Below are 21,941 nucleotides of genomic sequence, written 5' to 3'. Positions count from 1 at the left end.
ATGACATTATTGAAAAGTATTATAATTATAGTTATACGGAGATATTTGCAAAAAACAAAAAAAACTAAAATATGGAGAATAATATCGTCGAAAAATTCGATAACTTGTTCATTTTTGCAAATATTACAACAATTATGTAATACATATTTATTCCAAACATTAAAAATATTAGATACCATAATATTTAGATATATAATTTTATATCCAAAATGCATCATTTTGGGTCCTTTCTTTTTAAAAATTGACAATTGACGTTATGAAGAAAATTGAAAAATCATTAAAAACATGAGAGATATTTCAGTCAAACATCAATTTTTATGTGTTATATATATATAGAATATATATGGAAAGGGATTTGGAACCTAATTTTTATAAACTTTATTTTATCTACAAATCCAATATTCCATTGGAAATCTATTTTTTTTTTACACATGGAAAAAAAAAAAAAACGAAACTGCAAATATATATATATTTCTTTTTTGCCCAGAACTTTTTTTTTTATTTTGAATAAATTTGTCAAACGTCTTTATTCGTATAGTTGTTCCTGTAACCTAGAACTTGGCTTTATTCAACTTACTTTTACTGAGCTCCGTACTATCATTCTCTACGACAGTCCTCAATGGTTGTTTTTCATCAACTTCTTTTTATGTATTCTCATCTCTTTCATATACTACCTCCAATCCTGGAGCAAAATGCTTAAGCTCTTCTGTTGTTTCTCTTCCATTTTCGATACGGACATAGATTTCACTTCTATTAAATTAACCTCTTCAATTAAAGGATCGTTATTATTACTTATCACGCCATTCCGCTGATAACTAAATATCCTTTCGGGCGGAGTCTGATTAGTAGCAGTACAAAGTAAGCCTCTGATAGATTTTAGACCTTCATTGAGTACTAATCCCCATTCTTGTATAAACAGCTACAAAGCCTTAAGAGCTTCCAAACACTGCCGTTATATTGTTCAACCCGTCCGTTCCTTTGAAGATTGTAAGGCGTAGTAGGACTTGTAGCAACTCCTGTTGGATAAGTCTTTTAAGGATACATACATACAAAATCTATAATATATTTACAGATGAGCGTACCTCTTTATAGCTATCCTTATCATTTCAAGCATTTCTATGCCTCCCTCCCTCTATTTCTATAACAGATTAATCCATTACATTATAATGGTGTATTTATAATTAAATATTCATCTGAAAGTTTGTTCAAAAGGATTTGTTGGTTTATCATTTTTGGTCCACATTATTTCTAATATTGAAGTATATATCGATGAAAAACTTTATTTCAAGGGGTTCTTTTATATTTAAGTATGTATTCAACTTTTAATGGATATAGTTACATAAAATGATATATCATGAAGTAATTAAATATTTTATGTTTTTCTTGAAATTTATATCAATTATAAATTACCTATGGATCCTGATAGAAAAACCCTAATACTTACGAAAGGCTTAAAATTAATGTTGTGTTGGTTTTTAGTTAGCATCATGGACCATGTTTTAATCCAGTCTTACACATTTCCCCCCTTAAAAGGTAAAATGAATCTCTTATGATGCCAAAAACGGTGTTTATTCATCATGTCCTCCCTCAGCAGCCATCATCTTCTCCATCCTGCCCCTAAAGGATTTGCATGCCCTGATGACTTCCGTGGAATCGACAGCATTCCACTCCCTCGTAATGGATCCCTTCAGGGCCGCGAAGCTCTTGTGGCCGACCTTGCACACCGCTCTCTCCAACTTCCCCTATCAGTAGTAATCACACGGATTGAGGTCGGGTGAGTTGGAGGGCCAGATGTTGCGATCCCAGGAAGTGATGTCGTGGGAGGTGAAGAGTTTAGTGGTCTTTAGCGGAGAAGAAGATGATTCTTCCTCCATGGCTCTTCAGGTCATTGAGGAGACGCTTACCGTTGGTGAGCCTGGTGGCCTTCATGGATGCCGTGAGGATGTGTTGTTTTGCCATTCGGTATAACCTGTACCCGAGGTCCTCATTCATAGCCTTGAAGACCAGCTGCTTGCTCACTCCTGGCGAAGCCTTGATGGACTTCCGGAGGCCTTCAAGGAAGCGGGGAGTGCGGATTCGGCCACTTCTCATGTTGTGGAACTTGCGGTAGACCTTCCCCTCAACCTCTTGGGCATTGAAGGCCCGGTGCACCGTGGTCTTGGGGTAGTTAAGAAGCTTGTAGATAGCAGAGGGCTTGTGTCCCGCGCGAGCCAATTCGAGGATGGCGTCTCTCCTTGCTTGTTCCATGATGACTATCGTTTGTTGTCAAAACAATTGTGATGGAAGTTATAGTGTATTGTTCACGCAACCTTTTGTATTAGTATGATCTAACCCCGAATATCCACATTATGGATCTGGATGAAGTTTAAAGTAATTCCAATTTATAGTGGATACCCTGTAATAATTTGATCAGTTGTAGAAAAAAAAAAAACATATCAAATGTACAACAAGAAAAATAAAATAAAAAAATAAGAAGAAAAAATAACTCACACACTAAAAGATACTTAGGATTTACGACTCTAGGCATATACAACCAAAAGTTTATTTATTTACTACAATTTAGCACAAATGATAACATTTGTTGAGTCATTGCCTTGACGGAAAACATTTTAATATGACTTGCTAACTCATAAAGAACGGAGATGGTTATATGTTCTGTTAATATGAACAAAGAATTGCACTTAGCCAACAAAATAAGAAAAGAAAAAAAAAAGATTAATAATAAAAATATAAAAAACGATGATTCGTATTATCTTGGCAATGTCAAATGCAAAAAAAAAAAAAAAAAAGAATCAACAAAGTATTCCATGGGGCGTAACTTTTGAGGTTAAAACGTGGTCAAGACGTTGATTGATTTGATGTGACGTATGACACATTATTTTTTATTTTATTTAGTTTCTAATTTGATACATGTAGTTGCATAAACATAAAAACAATCATGAAAACAATTCAAGAAAAGGAGACTATTCATTTTTTTACTTCATACATACATGGGGGGGGGGTCCGGAGGGGGTAAGCTGGAGGGGCTATAAGGAAATTTAAAGAATTTTGCGTTTTACTAGAGAATTCAATAATTGAAATTTAATTTTTAATTTTTTTTTCCAAAAAATTTAATTATCTGTAAAAAACAATGAACATTGAATTTTTTCATAAACTTTTTTTATATTTTTGTTGACAACTGTAGATTTTTGATAGTTATTTCCAATAAATTAATTTATGAAATTCCTTTGCAAAAAATTAATTTTTCTGAACAGAAAAGGATTTTTGAATTTCTTATTCAAAAAAAAATAATATTTTGAGAATTTTTCTAAAAGTTGAATATTTGAAATTTATTTACAAAAAATTTAATTTTTGTTAACAGCCATTGATTTTTTAATTCTTTTTTCAAAAACTTTTATATTTGAAATTTTTTATGAACAGCTGTGAATTTTTGGAATTTTTTGTGAATAGCTGTAAATTTTTGAAATTTGTTTCCCAAAAATTTTAAATTTTGAATTTTTTCAAAAATATTTTTTCTGGAAAGCTATTTTCTTTCTTTAACATTTAAATTTTGTAACCAGCAGTAAATTTTTGATTAGCTGTGATTCTTTGAATTTGTTTTACAAAACATTTAATACTTAATTTTTTTGTGAAAGGGTGCAAATTTTTCAATTTATCTCCCCCACCCCCAAAAAAAAACAGAAAAAAAATTAATTCTGCAGACGCCCCTGATTCAAACAGCTTCATATGTCATAGGCATATTTGAGTCAATTACAGGATTTATATTCAAATTTATGGGATATGCTAAAATACTCAAGGATTATTTAATTATAGTTTAAAACCTTGATATATTAGCTTCAAGAAACTTATAATGACCCCGATATGGCTTTTCAAATAACATTCATGTTTATTTTTATATGAATGTTATTGTTATGATCAATTTGGATTACTTCAAGAGCAATTTATAATGCCTCAAAAGGGTTTAATAAGAATAATTGGTAGATATAAACTGACAAAATTAATCACAGAATATAAATTTAATTCACACTCAATTTGGAAAAAGATCATTCGAGCATACTTATGTGTTGACGGGCCACATAATATCATTATAAATGGTTAATTCGTTCATTCGATCCCTACTTTTTACAGGGGTTACATACATGCATTATATTTCTTTCAATCTACATCTATTTTATAGCCAATTGTTTTTAGTATACTCCTGGAAAATTACATTTAATTATATGAAATGATTCATTCAACTAAATAATGCATTGTTTAGGATTTAATAGTATGTTTTGCATTTTTTTTAAATGAGGTTTAATGAATAGTATGAACATTTTTGTTTAAAAGTAGTTCGTTTGTTTTTCCTTTAAATTTCTTGGTTTTTTTTTTAAATTGTTAAACGTACAACGGTAACCTAAATTATAATATTATTATAGCAATTATTTTATAACATATATGCAATCACATCTCATCAAAAACTGATGGGTACTAATTTGATTCCCGAAATGCGCATAAAGTTATAAAAGTTGAATGTTTTTACTATTAGTATAACAAATTTTAGCTCATTTTGTTAAGACTATTTTAAAATTGCAAGTTTTTTAAATCATTTTCATTGGTATTTACGAGTGCAAAATGTGTGTTACAGTTCAAAACATGATGCAAAATTTAAATGGCATAATCATTATAATAGTTTATCATGTAATTAAATACGTTTTATTTGTGGGATTTCTGGTTTACTTAGTTCACTAACCACGAAATTAATTGGAGGTTAAGTAACAGAAGGTAGATTATTATTCAGTTTAACATCTGAAAATACTATATTAGTTATAAAAAATAGCTTAACTTTACTTCTTAAGACTCGAATCATATGAATATCTAATTTGAATTCCCTCCTATTAGGGTTTTTTGCATCAAAGTTTACTAAAAGGTTTAATGGTTAAATACTGAATGATGTTGGATCTATAATTTTATTACGCTTCTTGAAAGAGAGGTTTAAAAATGTAATTATGAACTTTGTACTTAAGTAAAATTGACTTGGAAGTATACATCTTTGAGTTACTTACAAATTTATTCAAGAAGTGCAAAAATATAAATTATTTTCCTGACTGCAAATCTCACTTGTAGATTTTTGCACACGAAATTTGTTAAAAGAGTTAATGCATTTAAAAAGCAATAATAAGCATATCTCCTTATTATTGAGTTAGTAACAACCAAAGCTATAAAAAGAAGTTACGAAACGCACTGGAGGAGATTTCTTTGCTCACGTGAAAACTACCCTCAACATCCCAAAATGTTTTTTTTTTCAGATACAACAGATGAACTTACTTTACAATTTTTCAAAGATAAGGACAGGGAATCGAAACTTGTGAGAACATCGACTTCAGACCATCTTTTGAGAACTTGTAACTCATCAATCAATGACTCACCATTTTACTTGTACTCGATAGCTGGAGACCTTTAAATGTTCGAACAAATCAGTTTGAAATTTACCAATTAGACATATAAAATAACCAAATGTATTCCTAATATATTTTTGGGGGCCTCTGACATCATTAAGAGGCTGTTTTTGATTGAAATAAAACCTCTTTTCCATTTTATCTTTTTATTCATATCTCCTTCTCACTCCTTATACCCACTTCTCTTCTCCTTTTGTCTCTTTCTAAATCCCTCTCTGTCTCTTTGCTTCTACCTTCATTCTTTGTTTCTATAAGCTAGCCACGCCCCTGGTATGGACTTTACATTATAATAATAATTATGTTCTCGAAGTGAATTTAAAAGAAATATGAGGATTGGAACTGGGCTGGATGAAAATATCTTCAGGCCTAGATTTGGGAACTGTGAGACTCATTTTCGACTTTCTCTATAAATACTTTTAACTTTTATCCACTTTTATTATTTTCCTCTCTTAGCGATGCAATAGGACATGAGCAATCCAATATATATATATATCTTCCAGAGGGTGGTGTGACAGTCTGTAGATTTTTGTTTAAAAAATGTCGCATGCTCAGAAGAAATTTGATAACATCTTCCCTTTTATAGGTATGAAAAACAAATGTACAATGTACATGTTATTTTTTATAGAATAACATTATTATTTAGAAGTTGTATTTTTGTACCATGAGACGGCGCCAGACTCTATCACTTTATTTACAAGCGAATATAAGTAAACAATGCTCTTGTCTCATAGTTTTTTTTCTCTTTGCTTAATTTACCTTCATAGTTCAAAAATGAATTCATGCCGATTAAATAAAGATACGTGTTCAAAAAGCGTAGCTCCCCCTAGATGACAAATAGTATTATCTACATAAATTTGAAAAATTAATGGGGCTCTAATCGTGTCACCAACTCTCCCACATTGTCAAACGAATTGTTGTGCTTCAAGTGTAGATTAATTAATAAATAAGTTACATGTAGATTAATACCAACAATGCCATTCAATATCACATCAATGTCCTACTTTAAGATTGAAATATTTATAAATATATTTTTTAATGATTTTTTAGTTTAATTAGGTTAGTTACATTTATTATATATTCCTATCAAGATCTTTTCCCTAATCCTTCTACGTATATGCAAATGAACTTTATCATTCCCTATGAATAGTCCCTTATACGTTTTATAAACTGTAGTAGTATGCCATATTATGTCCAATTAATGCTGATAATTCTCATCATTGTATCTTTTGCAATATTCCTGGATCGTTGTTTTAATGTTATATCAAGGGAGAGTTTTTGGGGGACATTACGAGCACTTTCTCTATGCCACACTCTTTAAAAAACAAATATGAATTAAGAATATATATTGAAAAGGAGGTCATTTCCATTGGTCTTTTCTTTAGAAGGGAAGTGTCAAAGTATTTGTGTGAAACAAACACTTGGCCAAATCAGTGTCGGTTCTTGGTCTTTCTTAGAATCACCGCTTCGTTGTCTATTTTCACCTCCGTTAATGCTATTTAGTAAGTTTATACATTTCTTGACGTCTGTTTTGTCATCTTTGATTTGGAAATTTGTTTTTTTCTATTTTGCCGATAGAAAGTTGTTCATCAATATCTTTTTAAAAGTTTAAAATATAAGTAGAGTGATTTGAATAACCACTTCAACCATAAATGGGGCTTTCATTTTCAAATGAAAAGTAGAAACATTAAAAAGATATAAAATTAGAATGTTAACTCGGTAGAGCGCACATCTCGCCCTATGTTCATTTTTTCTAGGTTGGATTCTTATGAAACCTACATAAGGACCCTAATTTGAGCTCTGTTTCTCAATATGTTCTAAAGTTATGACCGAGAATATATTTTTAACGTTTTGTTCTAGATTGACATATCAAAGTTAAATTGTCCTTATCTGTGAACATCTTTGCAGAAAATCTGATTGTTAATGTTAGGTATTTAGGGGCTTAAATAAGTAAGTTTTCTAATTTATAATATTAATAACAGTTTTATTTTTATTTTTAAAGCCCTTTGATTGAGTTTCATCAAGATTTATTGGAAATTTGTTCATTCTATTTGATAATGATAAATACCCTTTTACATCAGTTTTATTCATCGTACCTCAATTTGGGGATTGTCTTAATGATGAAAAATGACTCTGAACAATAATAATCCCGAATTACTATAATCTCAGATATTTCTGAAACCTGACCTGCTAGATAAAAACTCAAAGATAAATTATATTCTTGGCTTCATTTCTTGCTAGAAATTTTGACCTTATAAATATAAGTTTTCCTCTGTATTGTCTATGTGACTTCCCGCTCCCTCCTTTGTCCGAGCAATGGCTGATAGTCTTTTGCTAGTACTACTTATTTGTCGTTCCTATTTGGCATCCAAATACACGGCAATAATTCACCTTAATCTGAAATAAACTGGAGTGTTTAATTTTATAAAGTGAGGTTGTTTAGCAGGAGTTTCCGCAGGATTATATACTTAATTTTTTTGGATGGAGGTACCTTGGTTTTTCAATTTAAAAAAAAAAAAAAATTTAATCCGAAAATGAGCATTTAAAAAAAAAAAAAAAAAAATTGAACAATGAAATTTTTTGGAAAAAAAATTTAAAAATCCAGGTGTTCACAAAAAATCAAATTATTTAGAAAAAAAAACTCAGATTAAATTTCAAATATAAAATTTTTGTTTATCAATATAAAATTTTAAGCTTTTCTCCGAAAAATTTCAAAAATCCGTAGCTATTCACAAAAAATGAAATTTTGAAGGAAAATATTTTTAAATTAAGTTCATTATTTGAATTTTTTTTTCAAAAAATTTCAAATATTTAATTTTTCGAAGAAATTTTTGAAAATCAAGTTATATAGTTGTTGCTTTCATACTTTCCTCAGTGTTACCTTCATAAGAAAATATCAAATCCTTTAAGAACTGCCATTACATCTGAGGTCTAATATATTTATGATGTCCATCACCGAGTTATTGGTGGGAGCTCGTGTAACGTAGTTAGAGTTAACCGATTATGCACCGTTGTTTTAAAGCATTTTCTTACATTTTTTCCAAACAGGCCACTTTTCAAATGTGAATAAAATCTCTAGGCACTCCTTTATTAGGAAAATGATGGTATAATGCAAATGTCAGCAATTGAGAGGCTCTATACTTGTTCTTAATGTACATATGTTCGGATTAAGAGTCTGTTTACCCAGGTAATTAATTATCTTATAAGTTTTGGGAATGATACTGATAGCTGAATAACAACACCCTAATTTGAAGTTACTGGATACTCTTTTTCTACTGATATCCAAAAACTAATTAGTTCCATGTTATGTGATTTATACTCTTTGTTTTCTATCGATTGCTGCTGTGTAGGCAATGACCAGTCCTCTGCACTCTGCAGTGTTCTTGAACTCCAAGAATTACGGACCTAGTCAGACTGTGCATAAGTCTATGATGGGAAATAATTAATGATAAAATGATTTGTCGAAAGATTTCAGATGTTTAGGCGCTACTATTTACATATAAGTTGTACTTACAATACAAACTTATTTTACATATTTCTCAAGAAATATTTTAAATACGGTGATCATTAATCCTCCTCTTTCCCCGGATATGATCGAAATAAGATTTAAAATTAAAAATGTATTAATATTAGGGTACTCTTCAGTTATGTTTATGTCACAATCCCCCTTCTCAACCCCCAAAACCGTTACTGATACTCTTTTTGGGTAATCAAAATATGATCACCTAATGTTAAAACAATTTTCATAATTTTAAGTCAAATTCAATTTTTGAAAAGGGAATGTAAATATCCCCAAAGACTATTTAGAAAGTAAATAAATGTCTGAATAAATAGTTTTTTGAAGTCAAAGTCAGGGGGCATCCCATCGCGCCGTAGTACCCAATATATAATACCAATGATTTCTTTAATAATACATAATATGATGTAATTTCAATGATAACCACTTTAAAATAAATACGGAACTTTATTAAAAAGATCACGCAACCTTTGTATATAAATTTGTTGACCTATTTCTTATCACAGGCAACAATTGTTGTTTGATGCATGATTTTCCAGGTATTTATTGCTGTACAAAAGGTAAAGGAATTAGTGTATAAGATAAAATAGATTTTGTTAAAAAAATTTAAATATTCATCAATGAAATGATTAGACGTTAACCAATAACCAATAAAAAAATGAAAAATATATATTTTTTTGCAACTTAAATAACAATTATATAACGTCCATCACAACAGACTTTTTATATAACTTTTATAATTTTGTATTTTCATTAGATAAACTATGTGTGATTCATTCCATCTTCGACATTATACCTACGATTTAGAGAAGGACTCCTGCTTTTGTCTCTATGAGAAGTATTATTTATAACTTTTTAAAGACATAATTCGATATTTAGAAGTTAATATCATTTGAATATATACAATAATTACCCCTGCACATTTGCTTATAAGTAGTAATCTACTTCCTTGTAAATATATAATAAAGTAACTTAATTCATTCACATGAATCATCATTTTGGGCGGATATGTTATGAATAATGAGGGGTTCATAGAGGCCCCAAGAACATATTAGGACATAATTAGAGTAAAAAGGGATTTGAACATGATATATGCACTCTAGAGTTGTAGAATGACGTAATCATGGAAATCGCAATTCTTTCATTAGAAATATATACTCAATTGCCCTGTACCTACAAGTAATACTAATACCAAGTAAATAGATATATTTTAGGTATAATACGGACCCCAGGTAAAGTAATTCCTCGACCTTCATCATCATACCCATACGTACTCTGAAGAGATGATTATAAAAATTATGACGATACTTAATGAGCGCCCGCTTCCAAATAATAAAACTGGTTTTCTACGTTTTTGTAACCATGCCCAAGAATATAATAGTAATAAGTATTGCCTGTATGTATTTTTATTATTTCGCTCCCTAATGTTTCTTTTTGCTCCCCCCCCCCTTCTGCAGCACCTGCACACCTGGACTTAATTTACGAATAAGATACGATCTGATGTTTATCAAGGATACTTTGGGATGAATGAAGTACTTTTTTAGACAATTCATCATGGTGAAAACATTGATGGATTGTTAATCCAATTATTCAAAATATGGGGTTTGAATCGAATTTCACACACCCGTTGCTTACTTACAGCAGTGAACAACCGGCCGTCGCATGGTTTTGTGTGTGTATGTACAGCAGAAATATTTGTTCATACATTTTTTTATTTGTAGTTAGTTTGATAAAGGGCTTGAGACGAGGTGTTTAATTGTTGTGTAGGTGAAGTGTTGTGTTGGTCCAATGTGTTGTGAATCATTTGAGTTGAGTGAGGAGTAAATCTCACTGAAATACACAAATTTCTACCAAAAACTACAGAGTCATTCTGAAAAAAGAAGAATAAAATAATTTGCAAACACCAGCAAAAAATTACTCATAATTAAAATATAAGTTTGCGAAATCCAGACTTTTATAATAATCACTTCAAAAATGGCTCAAATCAACCTATTCACAAGCATTCTGCTTCAACTCCTTGTACTGACATTTGTAAGTAACGGAGTCCTAATATGTGGGGATCCCCTACCCAACTTTAACATAATTATACTACCCATATCCCGGATATGCAGAAGATTTCAAGTCTTGTACATATAATAGGAGAATCAGTCTGTGGAACTTATATTTAGTATGATGGATGTAAGGGTCTAATGAAACGGTTTCAATTATGTTTGTATTCTTCTTTGTGTAAACCATCAGGCAACATACCAATCATAGTATATTGCTGTACATTATAATAACTAAACACCCACACAAGAAGTACTCTTCATATGTTGGAGCACATCTGTAGTGTCTAAGTTAATGTACAACATAGACACATACAATTGAAGACACAGCGCACATTTGTAAACGCCCAGAAGGAGATTTGTTTATTTCTTAGGGATTGAGTTATTTACAGAGTGACTACTTAGAGCCAGGCCTATTACTTACCTAACTATGAATCTAACATGACTTTGATTTGATTGTTTTATAGATAGAAAGAAATCACAGTAATATCCGGTCGAGGGGTTTCTTATTTTTACAGCCTTGGAGTATGATTTTTTACGATATGATACCCTACAGAATAGTACATATTAAATGTATAATCTTTGTTTCCTGTTGTGACTCCTCATCAAATTAGACAAATCTACATATTATTATGTTGAGATATCTATTGTTACATAAAGTTACATCTCTCAAATGAAGGAACGAATGAACTGTTGGTTTGTTGGTAGTGATAACCCATTATATATCTTGTTTAACATGGGCTTATAGGTTTTTGTAGTAACACACAAAGTCACGACTCTTTCTGACTGTGATTCATACCCCTTAACATATATATGTATTAGGATGCTTATAAAGATATAACGTCACTATGAATAGATTATTTCCTTTAATCCATCCAGGAAGGAATGCTCAGATTTACTTTTTACACTCCATATAATTAAGTTCATTATTTATCTCCTAACTAAATATATACATATATATTGTCATAGGTTACCCAAATAATAAGACCCCTAAATAAATCATTAATATGACTTATTATGTCTAACGCATCTCTGGGAAAGAATATAAAGAATACTTGATGATGTTTACTATCTTGATTAAATCCAGGGACGTTTGAGCGCGGAGGAAATATCATTAGTAATCATTAACTTGGGGATTTATCCTTTTACAATCTTATTTTTTGAGTAGAGATTATGTAATTAAGTTGATATACGTCATTGGCTCGGTGCTGTATAACGATAAGAATGAAGATGTTGCTCCCAAAGGATACCAAAGAAAATGACAAACATGTTTTGCTTCTATTTTTTCTTTCAACCTAAGCCTAAGTCATATTTTTTGATCCTAGGAATAATTCATTTTATACTTATTCTTTCAATATTAAAGGAGTAATGACTAATTATGTACCCATTTGTGTGTGAGGAATCAGAGAGTAGGAGACGATAACGCCTACATCAGGAGCTTCATCCCATAGTAAAGAGAACTTTTGTGTACCTGGTGAATTAGAGATTCATCAAGGCATTACCACACCAGATTACTGTAAAAATATACTATGTATTTTGTTGTCAGACATCGATTTCCCTGCCCCCCCCCTTCCCATTATTACTGTTCTGAATGATGATTGGTTGAACTTGAACAAACTTTTGTTCAGCTTTGTACAATTCACAACAATTATTAATAAATAATAAGTGCATCCTTGTAAATAATTGGCTAACTATCAATCGCTTTTAGACCTAATTTTTGTTTCTTTTTGGAGGGAAGGTTACGAGATGCATAAAAGTAACGACGTGTCATTTGTATTGAATCAGCGATATGTGATTTTTAATATATATATCTTTAGTTTGCTAATTCGTTGAAATTATGGGGCTAGTTATTTCATTAAGTCGTAGGGAGTTGTTTATAATAGTGCATGGCTCTTGTTTACTTTTACTAGTTTGTTTACAAAATGCTCGAAAGTAGCACTGCCTTGCGGCAAAATAATACAACTCCTTGAATAATAAAGTTATTTTATATGTTTATTGTTCGCATACAAAAAACCCAGTCTATTTTGTTGTCAGCTGTTGGTGTGTATGTCTTTTTTCCCTTTTAAGTAGTGTCCTTTACATTGATGGTTTGAATTAGAGTTAGCTATTGCATAGTTGCAAACAATTCCCAACAACCATTCCCTAGCTGGAAAGAATTGGCTAACGAAAAACTGATTTTCGGGCTTTTTTTCGTTGTTTCTTTTTCAAGGAAAGGTGAAAGTTCAAAATTCATATTTATATTTAGGGCATTTTAAAAATAAATTAAAAAGGAACACCCTTTTAATTGATTTCTGTTAACCCCCAAACTCCATTAAGTTAACTCATGCCCAAATTGGGTAACAGGAGTTAATTTGAGTTTAACCAATCAAAGTATCCAAGACTAATTAGAGGCAAATTTTGCAAATGCCAATAGCTTTTATGTGAGCATCATACTGCTGTTCCATCTGTACTTTTATAATAACTCATGTAGTCTTCATCCAAATCCTTAATGAACAATAAAACAAAACACCATCTTATCAAGGATCCTCCATTTTAACAAATAAAAAATCATATCTTCCTCTTCTCATTTCAGGGCCAAGACAATTGTAAAACACCCTTAAACCACAATGATTTCTCCCCTTGCATTATCGCTCAATGCATTGGAGACACGATCAACATCACTGTGAACACATTGAAACCTTTTGAGGGCATTGTTCACGGTCCGAATCGGACAGAGAATGGTTGTTTTGTTCGTGGACGAGGTGGACTTAAAACATCATTCAGAATTGATATCCCTCAGTCAAATGAGCTTGCCTCGTCCTCATCCTCTGGATCAGCTTTGAATCAAACCTCCAAATGTGGAGTTAAATATAATAGCGTGAGTATTATTCACTCCTTGCATCCTTTAGTATAGTCAAGTAATCAAAAGGAATTTCCTATTGAGAAAAAGCCTTTGAGTCATACTTTTGAGTTTTTGGATCAAAACCTACCTCTCTTTCTAAATATGTATTTTTTGTTTAAAGTTCAAGGATAACTAGGAATTGGCATAGTCACTGAGGGTTATCAATACACTTTTTTTTTTGTTATATGAAGGTCAAGAATGATTCTTTGTGTATTTAGAATCATTAGTTCATTAAACGAATATACCCTTAATATATATATATATATAAAGTCACTTAAAATAACCCATAAACCATATTTGATATAAAATCCCATCTTTAGATGGGATTTTATTTTGAATAAATTAAATATGTAGCTTCATGCATATAACTAAAACCACCTATATAAGGTTTTTGAACTTGTTTCTACCTGTATAAATAAGGGAGGAGATTTTTCTCTCTCTTCAAAGTCGGTCAAAATATGAACACTCACAAAAATTATCCATGACCTTGTAAAAGGCCACTTACCCCACGTGTAAATGTAATACAAATCTACTCAAAATATCTACATAGATACTTAGGCTATATGTATTTATTTTAAGTATGATTAGATCTAATTAATAAATGATATGTTTTGTAATCTATTTGATAGAGGACCAATGAGTATTACATTTTATTGGTTGTGCGAGAACATTCTACCATTGAGCTTGCAAAAGACAAACATTACTTTGTGGGCTGTAAAAGCTCTGGCTACACCAACTCACTCAATGAAAAGTCCTTGGTGAAACTAAGAGTAACACGACCCGAAGATACTGATAATCGAGCCGTTTCCCTTGTTCTAGAAGGTCAGGAGTATAAACTCGCAGTCAATACCATCAACCCTGACGGTAAGTAGCTGTACTCCTTGCTGATCCTTCGACACCATGCCTCCTTCCAATATTGATTATTATTCTTTTATATGCTGTAGAGTCTTTAGATCTCATGATTCACTCATGTTTTGCGTTCAGCGAGCGAGGAGATGATCGACAAGAGCTCATTAACAAACATGGTTGCCCTGTCAACGATATCCTCATGTCGGAATTTACTTATAGTGAAACAAAAGGCATGGCATCAGCGGATCTCTACATGTTTAGACTCCCTTCCTCCAATAAAACCTATTTTCAATGTGACGTCACCCTTTGCAAGTAAGATATCATTCCATGCATGAAAAGTTTGTTCATAAAGTGTACCTTTTTCTGCCCCACAGAGGATGCCCCCGGCCAGATTGTAGTCAAAACTTTGGTAAAAATGAGGATCTTATTATAGGGAGCAATTCAACTCTTACAACTTCTACTTCTGTCTTTGTTGTGGAGCCTGGAACTCCTGGAAGTGCGGGTAAGGGATTTTTATTTCTATGACGTAATCTGAGATTTATTTATTTTCATCCATAGATGGACTCTTGTTTTGTCCTGTTGCGTCTGAGAGCAACGCGGATGATTATATCAAATATCTCTGCATTGCTTTTGGCGTCCTTTTTCTGATTATGTCTCTCATCAACATTTGTCTCTGTTTTACAATGACGTGTTCTTGTACCAAAAGTGAAGTGATTGAGAAGGAACCCTCAATCTATAGCATTTACGACTCTCAATACGGGTAAGTCTTATTCATAGTTATAAACCAAGTGGAGAAATGACCCTTTTAGTTGAGTAAATTCCTTGTCTACGTAAACTTTTTTTATACCACAAGATGTCGCTTTTGAGACTTTTAGAGTTGCTAAACTTGTTTATTTATTTCTTACCCTCCCCGTAATCACAGCTGCTTGCAGCTGATCTAAGGAGACGTTGTGACTGCTGAGTTGCTCTTCTACAAAACAGTCTTCAAATTGTCAGGGGTACGATGTTGTTTTTCGATTTCTTTTTTCATAACATTCCCGACCTGCTACCGATTAGCCTCACTGGAAGAAATGACGTTCTTTTATCTTTTCCCCTCATGACATATCCAATTTATTCTTATTTCTACATAATTCATCATGTTAACTCTATTAAAAGAGGAAATTTAGTGATGCAGCGTAGTTAGTTAAGTAGAAAAGCTATACTTTGACTTATAAATTCTTTTTTTTTAGAATCGCAAGCTCAACAGTGTTTTTTATTTTCTAAAATATTATTTTTTCCTTCATTCTTGTGGAGAGAACAGCTTAGTATAAAGGGTGCGTTTGATTATGAAAAAAGTAGATTAAAACTGAGAAATTGTTGGGGATTTATAAGTCTTTTTGCACTCAGTAATATATGAAATATCATTTCATTGATATTTGACAACGAAGGAAAGAAATTCTGTCCATGTTTGTGCTCGATACAAAGTTTGATTTACTTCAAATTAGAGCTGTTTGCAACTAGTGTAATGAAACGTCATAAACATTTATGAGCTCCTTTCCAAAACCTTCTTCAAATTGTCAGGGGTAACATGACATTTTTCAGTTTCTTCTTTTTTTTTTTGCAACCCGCCAAGGCATATTTTCTACACCTCTAGTAATATTAATTGCAGCATAACGCCTCTAGTGGACAAATATTAATGGTATGGTGTTTATTTCGCCCCTTGGTTTATAACTTTCGTCTTAATTAATTATAAATACATTTTTTTTAAATTTCTGAACGTTGCTCATTCATGAATTTCTTAGGTATGCTAATGGAAAGGCCTATGGCTCTGAATCCGAGTACGGAAGTGAGTACGGTGCTGTTGACAATCAAAACTACGAAGAAGACGATGAATATGACGAAAGGAGACCTCCCTCAGATACAGACACATATCATTCCAAATATAGTCATCATCGTAGACACTAAGAAAAAGTACCCAAATTATTTCTTTAAAAAACAAAAATATATATATATATAAAACACATTTTTTTTTTGAAAGCCCTTCTTAAAAATTCATTCTTACATATCTCAATAACCTTAGCTCCTTTTAATCAATAATAACTTTTATTCATATTGCATTATTATTTTTGATAGTTTGCTTGTCTACTGCCGTTTAGACACATATACCCTACTATGTATTTCAACCTATTCTGTAACAAATAACTTTTTATTTCTACATATTATGTATATACCAGCTCTGAGTCATTGTCAACTATTATTTATATGCATACAAATGCAGATTCCATCCTGCACATAAGACAAATAAATGTTACAACTCAAATCTCATCTCCTTTAACTACAAATTAAGATCCTTTAAATGGTTTAATTACTATAGATAATGAAAAACATAGACGAGGAAAGTACGTCAATATTTTGTATCCACTCGCAACATCAACTTCTTGGATACGGGTAGGTTCGGATCTTTAGACCTAAATACTCGTGTAAATTTTGGGTACCTGAACTTTGGGATCCAGATCCAAATTAAATTTAGATGAATACTTGTCTTAAATTTTATAAGCATTTGACCCAAAGTTCAAATTTAAATTAAATAATATCAAGACTAAGGATATATTTTTACTGATTCCGAAACAATTAATAATCGAATGCTATTACTTTTATAACATACTTATTAGTCATTATTTTAACTATTTTTATAATAACATTGGACACGTCATTTCCTTTATTGTAGCACGCAACCTTTCCTCCGAAAAGAAACATAATAAGGCCAAAAATAAAATAGTAGTTGGACAATTCTTCCAACTATGGAATCATTATTGCATAATAGTTTATAACTGTTCACAACTTAATAAAAACTAATTCGTATCCAACCAATCAATGTGAAGAACACCGATTTGAGGAAAAGAAGAAGATACTTCAAGACAACTAACAAACAAATACAATATACATTTTAGTGTTTGTATGAATGGCATTACCTTGCTAATACAAATGTATAGAGTGTCTTTTGTGGTCAGCTGTCGATGTTTTTGCTTTATTTGTCCAAATCAGGGATCTCAACGTTGATTGGTTGAATTAGAATTAGCTATTGTTCAGTAGTAAACAATTTCCACCCAATTATGGAACAATTGTTTAATTGGGTGGAAACTAGCAACGAATTTTGAGCCTTTCCCCCATTCTTTTTGGAGGAAAGGTTGCGTGATAAAATAAAGGTAACAAAATATTGGTAATTCAAATTTGTATTTAGGATGCAGGACAAATAAGTTCAAAAGGAATGCGCTTTTTAATTGATATATGTTGCACCTCCAAACGATCTACGGTCACACCACATTGCAGAGAATATATTTTTAAGAATAAAACAAGAAATAACAACCGTTTTTTCCTTTTATAATCAATCAACTTAGTTTTTTCTTTCCAGAGATCCCTTTCTTGAATATAACGTCATGATAGCTAAGCATATTATCTCCAAAGTAATTTTCAAATGTTCAAGATAACCACTTTATTTTCCAGTTTTTTTTTGTATTTTTTTGTCATAGTGGTAACATTATTTACAATTCTTTCTTTCTTTCAGAGAAAGAAAGAATCATTTTTCTATGGATATTGAATTGAATTGAAGATCTTAATATATACAAATTACCAAAATAAAAATATTATGTGCCCAACTAAAACTCACAATGTGTTTCATTCCCTAAGTAGTGTACTCATAATATCCACATAATGATGTCAGATAATATTCATTAAATATTATGTATAATGAGAAATGGGCCGAATCCGTTTGAGGTAGAATATATCTGATTTTACCTTGAGCTAGGCCTTTTAATGAGTTATTTTTAATGCATTTATTAAGTTATTTCTTAGAAAAGAAGGATCCAATCAGTTCTAATTATGACTTTGTATAGCAAACGAGTAGTTTGATTGTGTTTCGAATCGAAAATCGTGGAAGCAAAGTCCTTAAAAAGGAACTGAGAGTAATGATGAATTAGAGTATGAAGAAGATACAATATTTAGTGACTTGTATCTGTTCTCAATGCTCATATCTTATGTGTTTTGTTGACGGAGAAAAAGTCAAATGATCATCTACTTATTTAATCCATATAGATTGTGCAGGATGTTACTGAATATATAGTATTTTAAAAAAAAACAGTTAGAGCCATCTTTAAAGTTGTTGGCACAAATACATTTTATAAGTGCATCAAGAAAATACATAAAGTACTTATCTATTTAATCAACATAATGCACCTAAACAAAACATTAATCCGATTGAATATTATATTCTTTAGATAGATATGTGATATATTTACAGAAGAAGGATTAGGACCGTCCGCAAGATTATTATAATAATAATCATAATAATTATTATTTTTATTTTTTAATAGACTTTCAAAGATTTTTTCGAAAAATTAAATATTGTTTTAAAAAATTTCAAATATTATTTTTTAAAAATCCACACTTGTTGACAAAAAATTAAATTTTTGGAAGAAAAATTTCAAGATATTAAACATCAAATATTAAGTTTTATGGATTTTTTTGTCAAAAATTCATAACTATTAACAAAATACAAATTTTTGGAAAAAAATTTTTGATAAAAAATGTGTTAATAGAATTTTTTGACAAAAAAAGTAAATCGATAAATTCATAACTATTCTCTAAAAATTAAATTTCTTGTAAAAACAGAAAAAAAATCTAAAGCTATTCATACAAAACGATTTTTTTTGGAAAGAAAAAAAAATTCAAAAATACACACCTTTTGATTAAAAATAAAATCATTGCAATATTAAGGTTTTTGGAGAAACAAAAAATTGATAGTTGTTCAAAAAATTACTACAGCCCCTCCAGCCCATCCCCTGCAGACACCCGCAGGATGGGATGCAAATTTTGTTGGCAAGCCACTCCTCATCTCCCACTTATCTGAATCTAAATAAAGGTTTTCAAATACTTTATCTAATTCTTCCATTTAAAGACTATGTATTGCTCGCTATCGAAGAGGACTTTGATGAAAGTCGTCTACAGTGGGTCCCAACAAATCTTAAAACGAATTTTCCCAGTCTCAACTCTATCAAAAAGTGCATGTACCAACAAGACATTGAGACGTTATTAATTTATTTAATAAATTATATCTCATAGCGGCCACCCTTGGCATCCAAAATGGCATTGATTATAGACTTGAATGCCTTGCAGATAGTCTGTACGTATTTTCCGAACATGTCACATCCTCATTCCTTTCTTTGGCATCCCATATCCCATCGTCAAGAGGGTTGATGTCGTGTGAGGATGGAGACCACATTAACCAGAGCCAGAAATTTGCCTAGTTGTCTTTGGATCACTTTTGAGTTTTTTGTTTTTGAGGCTCCCAGTCTTCCTCTCAAGGATTTTTTTGTCTTACTTTATCCTTTTAATGCCTAGAAACAGGGATAGATGTGAAAGATCTCAGCATCATTCATTAGTGCGTCAAGAAGCACTAACAAAAGATTTTTTTCCCTCCATGTACGTTGTCCTTGGCATAATGAAGATATTTGGTTATAAAAAATTGTTTGTTTTTATTTCCTTACAAATTGATATTGGTAAATTATTTAGTAAGTGGATTGAAACTTTCCAAAGACTAAAGGACCCGAAGGACCCTGGAGTCTTTTAGTTGGGATACATTGAAGTTAGGTTTGCAGACCTGGTAAGACAACGATCGTATAAATGCAGTTTTTTTTATGTTGTTAGTGTAAGGTTTTGGAACATCAAACTCCCAATTCCAATTTGTCCAAGCCTTTAATATACAAGCACCAATAACACTAAAAGGGTAAAAGGCATCCGTATATACAGGTGTGCGCGTCTAAAACTGAACACTCCTTTAAATTTTACGCCATGCACATATTCGTGATTTTATTGAGTTGAAACTGGTGTATACTTCGAGGCAAGGGTCTTGACTAGTTATAAACAAAACTCCAACAAAATCTAAATAGCAACAGTGAAACAACAGCTGATAATATGGAAAGACGTCGAGTCGCAATTTTCGAACTTTCCACAAGAGGAAAAAATCCCACTGAAATTGTCAAGGTTCTGAACTGCATGAGAGGCATGGTCACCGTCAGCGGCCTCTCCAGGGAGTTCAACGTCAGCAGAAGGACCATGGACCAGCTAGTTAAGAAAGATCTAGGCCTTAAGGTCTACAAGAGAACCCTTCGTCGAGCCCTTAAGCCGTAAAATTTAAAGGAGCGTTCAGTTTTAGACGCGCACACCTGTATTGTAAACAGAGGCTAAACCTCCACTTTTAACTTTATCATTTCTAAGCTTTTGTGAAAAAAATTACAAAATTGATGAGGTCTTTGAGCTTTCACCACAATAAGTAAGCTTAAATGATGATTTACAGCGAATTAAAATGTCTATATGAAAAAGTTGTAATCAAGGACCAATCTCGAACTATAATTGATAAAAAGTAATTATACAAAATCTTTGAATGATTTTGTCTTTTTCACTTTGAAGCCTGGATTCAACAGAGGTTGTATAGTTCCTTAATACATAAATATGAAATTTAAAATCCGTTCCATATTCTTCCTTTTTCGGCCTTTTAAAACGTCTCAAATGGTACAATACCTCATTTTCATTTCTGATATATAAATAAGTACATTAACATTTTTATAATTATATATTTTTATAGTTAAAGTAATATTATTTCAAGTTTTCTAAATCGTAAGGATTTTTCAGATTTTAATTTCGTAAATAGATATTTAAATTATAGTGAATGACGATTATTATTATAAGATATTAATTATATGAAGATAAATTGTTCCCAAGATTAGCTTAATCATAATTAATAGACCTGAGAAAGACGATCTATAAGATATGTTGATGATGTTATTGAGTAAATTTTATATACATGAGATTTAAAGCTCTACGTGAAAGGACTTCAAAATTATGGGAACTATTTATTTCAACTATATACAACACAAGGGCAAGGGATACCTCCCTAGAATTGTTTAAAATATGATCTGCCGATATGTAAAAAACAACAACAACAACAAAAAAAAAAAAATGAATTGGTTACTTTGTCGATTTAACGAATCTTAGCTGTCATGATATTTCATTCAATTAGACGTAAATGGTTATGATATGAAGGAAAAAAAAACCATTCTTATTTATTTATTTATTAATTTATTCTATGTATGAAACCCTGCAATATTTTGTACTATCTACATTCTACTACTACTAATAATATCTTAAAAGCTCTATGAACATCAATGATGAACCCATCT

At 31.2% G+C, this 21,941-nt stretch overlaps 1 protein-coding gene across 1 annotated transcript; it reads left to right on the top strand.

Moving 5' to 3' along the window:
• The first annotated feature begins 10,622 nt into the window (after positions 1–10,622).
• On the top strand, positions 10,623–17,026 carry LOC121114624 (uncharacterized). The gene is made up of 7 exons (XM_040708648.2): positions 10,623–10,983; positions 13,570–13,854; positions 14,508–14,742; positions 14,823–15,039; positions 15,102–15,229; positions 15,286–15,487; positions 16,509–17,026. Exons 1-7 carry the CDS (start codon positions 10,927–10,929, stop codon positions 16,669–16,671), a joined length of 1,287 nt encoding a protein of 428 aa, XP_040564582.1. The 5' UTR covers positions 10,623–10,926; the 3' UTR covers positions 16,672–17,026.
• Positions 17,027–21,941: the final 4,915 nt, after the last annotated feature.

Source organism: Lepeophtheirus salmonis, chromosome 3 (assembly GCF_016086655.4).
Source record: "Lepeophtheirus salmonis chromosome 3, UVic_Lsal_1.4, whole genome shotgun sequence".
NCBI lineage: Eukaryota > Metazoa > Arthropoda > Copepoda > Siphonostomatoida > Caligidae > Lepeophtheirus > Lepeophtheirus salmonis.
The sequence above is the reverse complement of the archived record's forward strand: the minus strand, read 5'-3'. Positions and strand labels throughout refer to the sequence as shown.